The following is an 11,204-nucleotide window of genomic DNA, read 5'->3' as shown; positions in this document are numbered from 1 at the left end:
GGTTTTCGAACAATAAAGTGCTAATAAAAAGGCTAAACGTAATACTGTACTAGCATTTGAAGTATCTTGGAGTACCATGATGTACGAATATATCATTCAATACAATAGCCTACCTGTATGAAAGAACCACGCCATGTTTATAATTTAAACACACAGCAAGAGGCATAAAAACATTTTAAACTATGGCCAACTGAGCAAAAATATGAAATTTGGTGCAGTGGCTGATATTTATGACCACAAAGTAGGATGAAATTATGAAATTTAGCTTGTAATGTAACTCAATGAGATCTTTATAAGGGAATAGCAGACCTCTTACATAAACTGCATATAAATATCAGTTGTCACTCTACATCTCCCAGTAATGACAAGTGGATCTCCCATTATTTAAAGACGAAGAGTGACAACTGATATTTAATATAATGTCTTCGTACGGTGATGAAAGTAAACTAAATAAAAAAACTGGTGTAGATAGTTTATTTATAAAGTGCATAAAAATACCACACAACATGCGTCTTTATATATATATTTGTTTTAATTTCATTAAAAACCTGTTCAGCGTTTACAGAAGGTTCAGATAGCATACAGTAGTACCGTAATGGCAGAAAAATAGTATAATATTCACACTGGGTTTTACGCCAAAACTATGGAGAAAACCACATGAAATGGATTTAAGCCTTGAATGTGCAGTTATATTTTCTTCTCACCTTCTAAAATAACATACTGAAAAAACAAAAATAAACTGTCTCTGGATCATGGTCAACTTTTATCATTTTACCCCATCATACAGTAGTGGTGCAATTACCCTTTACAAAAGCCAACAGGAATTGATTCTTGAAAGGACAGAAAAAAGTAAATCATTACAATATACAAAAAAAAAAGAAAAGAAAAGAAAAGAGACAGCCCAGGCTCCAGACATTGCTACCAACGGACAACAATAGAACTCCATAAACTCTGTACAAGTATTTGCATCTAAAATAAATAATTTCTTCTTGTACAGGGAACAGTAGTTGTAGAGTCAGTCAGCATACCTGACCGAGCTTCAGTCTGCGACTGAAGGTCAAAGTTCAGTTTAAGATCAAAGGTCAGACTGAAAGATACGTAGTGACAACACCAATGAAACAAACAAAAGCTTTTCAAAAGACATCCAAGTTTACACACAGACGTCCACTCTTTAAGGCAAGGAACAGAGTGAAGCAAAAAATCTTGATGAATCACTCCTGCTTTTCACTGAATAAATCACTGAAATGATACTGATATCATGACAACAACACTGCCAATAAAACAGACAAACACATGATGGTACATTATACGCCTCCATCGACATGAGCAGAGGAAATAACGCTCAGTTATGGACGCTCATAAAGGACAATGTAACATTCAGTTCATTCAAAACCGGTCATAAACCCAATGCTATACATTTTACCACATAGAAATAAAAAAAAAATAAAATTAAAAGTTTGTAGAAAGAACATGCTTCGACTATATGTTCCTCATTCTTCAACTTCCTCCACGGTTGATTGGAGTGTCAGTGCACAAAAGTGGAAATTCCAAAAGATTGAGTTACGGAAAAACAGACTTTGTGACGTCACATTAAACACACACACATCCTAACCTACAAGCAATATCTGATTCAGAGGCAGCTTTCACGATAAGATGGTTTCTGTGAGGTGTCACTGTAGATGCTCACTACTGAAACCAAAAACGTGCGACTCTTTTGAAAACATGTTCAGGTGACATTTAACCCCAAATTCAAAAGAATATATATTAAGAGTTTGCATCGTGAAGTTATTTTGATGACCATTAATCCCATTCCTCCTCATTCCAATTTACTTTACATTATTCTTAAATGGTGATTCCCATTAAATTTGTATAATTGTTATACAGTAAAAATACTGTAATACTGAAACTGTACTTTATTTGTTCTTTTAAAAAATAATTCTGCATTACAGTAAATGACAACTGAGGGGGAAAATGTGATTCATAATGCCAAAAAAAGAGGAAAATAATAAGGTTTTTAGGATATATATAAACATATAATTTCATATTTCTTTCTATTGGTGTGAAATATGACCTGAACAACATTCTTTTGAAGAGATTCACCCAAGATCATGATCATCTTCAAGAAGAACAGACCACTGAGGATACCTTATCTTTTCCCATCGTCTTCCTGTTTACTCTTCAAATTAGATGACAAGAGCGGTTGAGACGAACATGCTGCCATCTAGCATCCATGCTCCTAAGTGCTGTGCTTGTGCAGGACAAATGAAGAAAAACGGCCCTTTGATACTAACACTGCCTCTCACTGCAGAATTAAACACAAGAACTGTCTCCAGACACTGCACTCGGTGGCCAGCAGGGGGCGTCCTTATCTGCTTCATTTTGTTGTGTAGTATTTTAAAACGTAAGCACCAAACGTTCGACAAATAATCCACCCTCAAACAATAGTCTTAAAAGTCAGCATGCATACCCACACACACACACACACACACACACACACACACATAGAAATACATGTTTTTTTTTTCTCATCCATACAGGTATGTCCCTCTTAGAGGCCATGGAATGATTCAACGAAACTTTGTCCCAAACAGAACAAGTATTAGAACAACAACAATGACAAAGAGAATTAAAATGACCAACATCTTGCGGTTTTTCTTCTGGTACTGTTCAGCCTAACAAAGAGAAAAGAAAAGTTGAGTGTGCTTTTTATCTCTAATATGCAATATTACTTTTAAACTGTCATGTGGTTATTGCAAAGTACATTAATATTACACAGCAAGTGATTAAAAAAGTAAACACAAGCAATTAACCTGTGACATGCTGCTTAACACATCATCAGGATTGATAAGAGCCTCACCTTTTGCAACTGCTGCAACCCCTCATCTGTTTTGACACAAGCTTGCTCCACATTGAAGTCGATTCTGTCGAGGACTGTGCCCTGAATTGAATATACACTGAGATTAATGCAGAGGTCTTTAACCCTGCCCCTGGAAACCCAGGGAGCGTCTCAATCAGCTCCCTAGCTCCCGAGCTTGTGAAAATTTTATTTATGAATTCTTATTTAATTCCTATTAAATTAGTTTTTTCAAAATACGATGGAACCTGCTCTATTTAATTATTTTTTTCCCCATCAAGAAGCACACTGACCTGTTCGACAACCATTCCAGCAAGATCTCTAAATATCTCATTAAGGTCAGAGATGGATTGAACAATCTGTCGAATTTCTCTCTCCCGCTCTTCTACTACCACTGAGTTCTGCTGAACCAGAACTAGCTGGTCATCTGTAAATCCCTATGACAGTGAGAAAGACACTTGGTCACACAAAAACAGATGTCAACTGTGTACTGAAAAAATTAATAATAATAATCATAAATCAAATTTCATATTATGGCCACAGACAAATCATATTATACAGCATTCACTCGAAATGTTTGGAATTTAACATTTACAAGCTTCAAAGGACATTAGGCACCAAACATTATAATATAAGTGTTCAATAGTTTTGGCATAAAAGTATAATGTGCAATGTAAAATGGATATTATTTGCTTCCAACAATAGTGCCAATCATTTTTAAAAAAACACTGATTGGCTGATACAAATATGGTCCCCAATATGTAAACATGAATGTAGTATAAATACTGAAACATTTTGACATTATAGACATTATAGTTTTTGTAAAACATTCTCACTCTGTCATATAGCGCAATGTCTTCATTATCCTCCACAAGAGGACCAGAGTCAAAAAAGTGCTTGGATCTTTCTTCACGGTTTTTCATGCCTGAAAATGAAAGCAAATCAAAGAACTGAGCATACAGTGAAAAATGGCAGCATTTTGTATTTCAAAGAGCCTCAATTTAAGCACGAATAGAAGCTAAGGAAACAACAATGAAGAACTTGATTTAAGTATGTTTCACAAATAAATAATCTGAGGTCAAATCTAATGTTCCTTTATGGATTTAGATATCTCAACCACTGGTGCTACAGAGGTTGAAAGTTTTGTATCACAGACCACACAACTGTAGCACAACTATAAAACATCTGTTACCATTTCTGAAAACAAACACAAGTAGTGCAGCTCATCCCTTAAACAGGCATGTGACTGACAAGACAAAGGAAATTAACGTTCCATACAGGGCACACAAAATACAAACCTTAATTAACAAGAAATGTTCTCAGACAAAAATTTTCTTTATTTGCCAAAAATGGCAGACTGCAGGAATATAAGACCTCTTGCTTAACATAGTCAATTTTGTTTATACAGCCCAATATCACTAATGACAACCCAAACAACATCCATCCATTTTGGTTGAGCACTTTAAAATACAACTTTGTTCTCCTAAATCATTAGAAGGGTCTAAAATTTTATTATAAAATATAAAATTATTATGATAAAAATCTTAATTTTTGTCAGGAAATCTTGCGCATCCACTGAGAGAAAAAAAGTCCTGTACACTTATCTATACTGGCGAAAAACTTCTGGATTTGCATATGTTTACTTCAAATTTCTGTAGAGAGAAGTATTATTTTTCCTAACTTTACCCAAAATAGGGTTTTGTGAGCATTAGTGAGTACACACATATGATGTAATACTACTCGTGCAGTACGTCCACAAGTGAGACTCATAGAAGTCACAAAACTTATGACATTCCAGGAAATCCCTTATATGGACAAAGGCTTTCAGAGATCCTGCAGCTGAATAACATGAAGATAGAGACGTTTTGACTAATGAAACGTGAAGGCGATAAACATTCGTTTGCGACAATATATGGTTTAGCTGTGTTCTCAGGTATTTTCATAAGAATAAAGTATATTTATCATGCAATGCTAATCGACATAGCCTTTATCACTGTATAGAATACTATAAAGTAATATAATTTCTGCTTCATTTTATGACATGAAGCCACATTAGCTCACAAAAGGAAGTTTCAAACACTCGAATGACATTTTATGAAGTGAATTTGAAGTAAAACATGTCATTAAATGTTCTCTCAAGCTGTTTATCATATTAGATACATTTGAGTGTGTTGAAAATGATGTTATAACGTTACTTTGTGCGTTTGCTCGGCGGCTGCTGTGAGACACTTGTTGCACACTGCAGTAAGCTAGGTCGGTATAACAATATCATATTAATATAATAAAAACAAAAGAGATTCAAACAATAAGACTAAACATGTTGATCTATATAACAATTATTAGTTTTCAGTCTATAAATGTATTTTTACATTATTTCTCTGGATTTAAACATTCTTGGAAACATCTGGTATAATTCAAGTACAGAAGTCAACAAAATATATAACATTGCTCTAGTGGTTTTTGAATATTTTAATCTAAAAATCATACATATTGTGCCTTTAATTGAAACTCTGCGATCTCATAATCGCACTAAGCCAAATTTTGGTTTAAATTGGGTTAATCGTGCAGCCCTAGATTAACCTCACACACAAACATGTACACAACAAACTCTCACTTCACACAATCAAGTGGCTCTATCTCACGCACATGCAAAACTGCACTGTGGTACATTTTTTCATCGCACAGACCTATTTTCCATAGCATGTGCGACATATGTCGCACTGTACAGCCATGTCAACATATATTTTTGTGTTTCAGTGTGCATACACCTACGTTTTAGGTAGCTTGACTGTGTGTGTCTGAAGTTGATTGACAGTTCTTGAAGGCTCTGGGCCAATGAAGAGACCACATTGGTCAACAGCCTGTTTTCTTGCTCTGTACAGTGATGACTCTGAGTCTGCAGCCCTGTCACGGCCCGCTGGCACCTGTGAAACATCTACACACACATATGCAGATGTTGAAAATCGTTTCGTTTTACGATGTGTGCAGTGATCAATTGCTTTAGTTTTCCTTCGTGTCCACTTCAACCTCTTTAGTTATAACAGATGTCACTGTAATAAAACATGATTTATGTGTGTGTTATTATACCTGTGTAATTTCCTGTGTAGTGATCTCAATGGCATGCTCCTCCTCACTGCTGTCATCTAGCGTGGGACGGTTCATGTGTTTGTCGTGCAGACTAGCCAGTTCCTTCATCTTCTGACGAATACGTGTGATTTCATACTGAATCTGTGGGAACAAGGAATACACTTGATGACAAGAACATTCGAGCTGAACTAACATCTTAATGTTATTTCTAAATGTCATACTTTGTTGACTATGGATAGAAGACGATGTATACGAAGTAAATTATTAATAGGTTCAAGATAAATACAGAAACTGTTCACTCCACTTGTAAATACAAACAAAAATTGTGTTTACAGTAATGCATACAATGCATCATCCATCTAGAACAGTAATCCTACCAGTAAAGGAATTATTTAATTTAACTTCTTTAGAATTTTTTATACAATAAGAATTAATATACACTACACAGTTCAAAAGTTTGGGGTTGGTAAGATTTTAAGGTTTTTGAAAGAAGACTCGTGCTCATCATTACTGCATTCATATAATCAAAAATACAGTAAAACAGTAATATTGTCAAATATTTTTACAATTTCAAATAACTGTTTTCTATTTGAATATATTTTAAAATGTAATTTATCTTAGTATGTCTTCAGTGTCACATGATCCTTCAGAAATCATTCTAATATGCTGATTTAATGGTCAAGAAACATTTATTACTATTATCAAAGGTGAAAACAGTTGTGCTGCTTAATATTTTAGTGGAAATCGTGATACATTTTTCAAGATTTTTTGATGAATAGAAACTACAAATAGGAGCAGCATTTATTTGGAATAGAAATCAATTGTAACATTATACATTTCTTTACTGTCACTTTTGATAACTTTAATATGTCCTTGCTGAATAAAAGTCATAATTTCTTTCTAAAATAGCTTAATAACCCAAACTTTTGAATGGTAGTTTAATCATAATACAAGCAGCATGTACTATACCTGCTATAAAACCAACTGTTCACATGTTTTTGTTTGTACAAACTAAGGGATGAGTCTAAATTATTTTCTCTAGTAATTTATAGCATTCCACAGATGCCATCAGTAGAGCTTAAAGTTGTTTTGAAACTGGAACACTCCTTTAATGTCACTGATCAACAGTGCATCTCATTCTTTCTTTTTAGGAACGCTTAAAACAATCATCTAATTACCTCATCCACTCCCTCCACCCATTTAGGCGGGAGTCTCTTCGTGACACCGATAGCAGCCTCTGGATCCAAGCTAATGCCTGACACGAGGGCCATACGGTCATCAGCCAACTAACAGAGAGAGAGAGAAAGACAGAGAGAGAAAAGACAGCAAACATCACATTTTTTGTTGTTGTTGTTGAGAATATCTGTGCAATGAATTTAAATACGGTACAGCTGTAAAATGTTGCTGCATTATGTATAATTATTGGTAGCTGAAAGCATTACCAAATTAGGCAAAATAGGAGTAAAGGATATAGACGATAGTAAAACAACTGACCCTTTACTAAGCCCCGCCTTAAAAATGGCACTGAACAATCCTACCTTATCCTACTATTGTTCCATTATCAGACAAGCTCTTGCTCTTTTCTAATCAAAGTCTATGTAAGATGTGTGTGTCTGGATAGTTTTGAATGCATTCCCTCATTCCTAAACGAGCATGTAGATCTACATTTTTATTGTGGTGGTAAATTAACAGTAATTAATTAATTCCAACAGGACATTCTGTAAAGCTTGTCTAAGCAAGCAACTGTAACCAAGGGGGCAGAGCTTAGCAATGGGATGTCAATTCAGACCTACCCATAACCTTAAGTTAAAACATCAAGGTTACCTCATCAAACTCCTAATGTGATCAGAAGAGCCCGCGAAGTCCCATCCAATGAGAGGAGAGATAGAAGAGAAGGGGAGGGACATGAGGAGTGAGAGCAGAGGAGCCCAAGACAAAAAGCAGTGATCAGCATCAAAAAGACTGACAGCAGGACTTGGACAGAACTGGACAAATCAGGAACAAAAACCAGTAAATGCAAATAGTTACTTATATGTTAATGCAGATAATGGAAATACATAGATATAAAATATGTGCATTATGTATATAAAATGCATCACGTTGCAATAAAGTTTCAAGGCATGTAAGATTTGTCCATTCCAGCCCAATAACTCCAACATCTCAATCCTACTGTATAATTGTGCTATTGGTTCATAAATTCACTAGATAAGATATTAGGTTTGAAAAATCAACGCACTTTCTGATGTTAGCGAATTTGTAAAAGATTAAGCTGGAAGATAAATCCTATTTTTAACCCAAAACAACACAGTGACATGATTACTGTAGATCAGAGCAATGCACAGCAGAAGATTCTGTCAAGATTTTGCAAGACAGTGCAAGAAGTGCTTAGCTAGATCACAAGAAGTGCAAACAGTGAAAAATCAACATGCAAGCAGATGGCAAGGAATGGAGCCACTACACCAGACAAAACACAAGCAGGCATGACATACGATTGGAATGACGTCCGTGCTAGTAACTTCATCACTCTTCACAGCTTTAAATATTGCACTGACAGACATAGACAATGTGTCTGTCAAGACCCAATCGATACCCTATAAAGATACTATTTAAAATCATGCTGGATACCAGGCCGCCCACCAGCATCAAAGAGAAAGAAAAATGTGATGCATAGCTAATCTGTAGGAAAGATCTACGGAAGATTGGGAGACAAAACATACTGCCTTCCTCTGGAGTCTCATTTTAGAACGGTACAACAAAACTAGACCAAAGTATATGGAAAATCAAAGTTATCAGTGTCTCACAAAAATCTTTTATAAATGTAGCAATAAAGCACACCATTGCAGTTATTAATTATTTATTGAAATGCATAAAAAGCAGGTATTATAACCAGTGTTGGGGATAACGCATTACAAGTAACTTGAATTACGTAATCAGATCACTCTTTTCACGTAACTAGTAAAGTAGCACATTACTTTTAAATTTACAACAAAATATCTGCTAATTTTTCAAATAAGTAACATACAATAACTGTAACTTGCGTTACAACCGCGTTACAATCATGAACAACCGTACAACATCATGACGGTTATTGTAGTTCTAGACTAAATATTAGCATTTACTCATCTCACTTGCACAAAAACAGAGTCAGTATTCCTCAAAATGAATAAAAACAGTGAAATGTAATCTCAGAATATTGCACAAACCAGCAATAATGTAATATATTAAATTAAATGTATTTTTTGTATTTTAATCTCACTTTATTAACCAATGTCCTTGCTGCTGACTTTCGATGATTCAATTCAATCATATTAATAAGGAAAAATTACTTTGTGATAAACATCACAATTGTGATCAGCCTGAAGCTTATTCATTTCACTTTTGAAAAGGCCTTTAATATAACCAAAAATATAACTTTTCTGTTCTTATTAAAAACAAACAAGCAAACCCAGCCCAGGTGAGAAAAAGTAACGCAAAAGTAATGTAACACATTACTTTCCATTAAAAGTAACTAAGTAACGCGATTAGTTACTTTTTAGGGAGCAACACAATATTGTAATGCATTACTTTTAAAAGTAACTTTCCCCAACACTGATTATAACACCATAGACATAGAGGCATAAATTATGATTTTTATAACTTTAACTTTCTAATATATTTTGCATCTTCGACTAACAAACTTAGTGAACAACTCCCAGATAACCAAAATTTATAACTATTTAATTAAAAGTATTTTATATCATCATTACAAATTTCAGGAAAATGTTAACATAAACTACCGTTCAAATGTTTGGAGTCAGTACAGTTTTTGAAAAAGAAATTAATACTTTTATTTAGTAAGGGAGCATTAAATTGATCAAAAGGAATTATAAAATACACTGACATTAACTATTATTATTATTATATTTCACAATATTACCGTTTTACTGCATTTTTGATCAAATAAATGCAGCCTTGGTGAACATAAGAGACAAAAACATAAAAACATTGAATGGTAATGTATACATTTCATATCATCAAGTAACACACTAGACTTAATATGAAGTACCCAGGTAATATTTTCATCACTTATTTTGGCTACAATGACAATATAAAAGCCAACGAACTTCTCTTTATAATATAATGCTTATATTGTTCCACATACGCTATAAATGAATCGGAAAATATACAGCTGCGTTATAATAAAGAGGGTGATCATAAATATTGTAGGGTCACTGCCTGGCATCATGATGTTAACGTCCGCAAACTAGCACGACCATCACCTTTTTAGTAATTTCACTGCCATTCCCGTGTGAGTTAAATCAAAATGCGACTGTATGAAAAGTGTTTCATGATCAGCTAGCTGATTTGCACAGACCTGCCAGCTCCGCACACAGCAAACAAAACACTTGAGGTTTGTTGGACACTGACATCAACAAACACCACTAGCTAGGGATGTTGTCTAGCTAGCTCAGAATCCAACACACACACGCGAAAACATTCAATTCGGACAATGAACGTTAGACTCACCGCAGCATTGCTACGTGTATTCAGAGTACGACGGGGGTCGTATGTACTCACTTGCTCAGCCAAAATCTGCCGGTTTTGGATTGCATTGTTCCGCATTAATAAGAAGGCATCGGTCAGTCGCCGAGTTGCCATGGCTACGGAATAAAAAGAGACTGTAAAATGAAATAACTACGGGCTGCCTCGATGGCTGTCTTGAGATTAGTTACTCAGCTCGTCGCCAAGGCAGCTCTAGCTGGCTACTTGACTAGCGAGCTAGCCTGCAAAACGGCAGGCAGGCTCGCCCAGCAGCTCAGCACCTCCGATTCCGAGAGTTTTCGGCTCTCTTTTAGACCAATGCAGTCCTGCGTCTATAGCCTGTAAAGTACTACAACATTAAAAGACCGACAACCCAAGTTTTCCGCTCGGTTTGGGGCGCAAATGGATCATGTTTGTGACTTCCGTGACGTGGAATACGTAACGTGACATCACAATGAAACTTCCGCTTTGGGCAATGAATATGCAAAAATCAGAGACATTTTTATTTATTATTAATTTGTGGCGCTTTTTTTAACCTTATAGTTTTATTTAGTAAATTTCATATAATAAAAGCAATATTGTATTTCAGTATTTAATTTGCTAAAGTGTTGAAAAGAACTGATATAAAATAAAAGTGCCTTTATTTATTTTCCTTTTATTTCACTGAATGCTTATATCGTCAATGTAATAATTAAAATAATAATAATAAAATAATTTTATCTACTGTGGATGGTTTTGGTTT

At 34.9% G+C, this 11,204-nt stretch overlaps 1 protein-coding gene across 4 annotated transcripts; it reads right to left on the bottom strand.

The window, feature by feature from the left end:
• Positions 1–513: 513 nt before the first annotated feature.
• Positions 514–10,917, bottom strand: stx16 (syntaxin 16). 4 transcript variants are annotated; one of them, XM_051896755.1, is made up of 9 exons: positions 10,499–10,916; positions 7,766–7,926; positions 7,120–7,227; positions 5,942–6,082; positions 5,627–5,789; positions 3,691–3,779; positions 3,148–3,291; positions 2,858–2,938; positions 514–2,672 (listed from the first exon to the last, which is right to left on the bottom strand). In XM_051896755.1, the coding sequence occupies exons 3-9, from the start codon at positions 7,210–7,212 to the stop codon at positions 2,568–2,570; spliced, it is 816 nt and encodes a 271-aa protein (XP_051752715.1). In that variant the 5' UTR covers positions 7,213–7,227; positions 7,766–7,926; positions 10,499–10,916; the 3' UTR covers positions 514–2,567. The 4 variants fall into 4 exon arrangements, with proteins under 4 accessions (XP_051752715.1, XP_051752712.1, XP_051752713.1 ...); XM_051896752.1 differs by lacking the exon at positions 7,766–7,926 and having other exon boundaries at positions 10,448–10,917; XM_051896753.1 differs by lacking the exon at positions 7,766–7,926 and having other exon boundaries at positions 10,499–10,917.
• Positions 10,918–11,204: the final 287 nt, after the last annotated feature.

Source organism: Ctenopharyngodon idella, chromosome 6, assembly GCF_019924925.1.
Source record: "Ctenopharyngodon idella isolate HZGC_01 chromosome 6, HZGC01, whole genome shotgun sequence".
Taxonomy (NCBI): domain Eukaryota; kingdom Metazoa; phylum Chordata; class Actinopteri; order Cypriniformes; family Xenocyprididae; genus Ctenopharyngodon; species Ctenopharyngodon idella.
This window is presented reverse-complemented; position numbering and strand designations above follow the sequence as displayed.

What these genes read in the sequence shown, in the direction of transcription:
- stx16 (XM_051896752.1), bottom strand. Translation starts at nt 10,579, where the DNA reads ATGGCAACTCGGCGACTGACCGATGCCTTCTTATTAATGCGGAACAAT. An exon ending in ATACACGTAGCAATGCTGCG is followed by an intron (nt 7,228 to 10,447) that starts GTGAGTCTAACG and finishes TCTCTCTGTTAG; the next exon opens with TTGGCTGATGACCGTATGGC. An exon ending in ACATTGCGCTATATGACAGA is followed by an intron (nt 3,292 to 3,690) that starts GTGAGAATGTTT and finishes TCACTGTCATAG; the next exon opens with GGATTTACAGATGACCAGCT.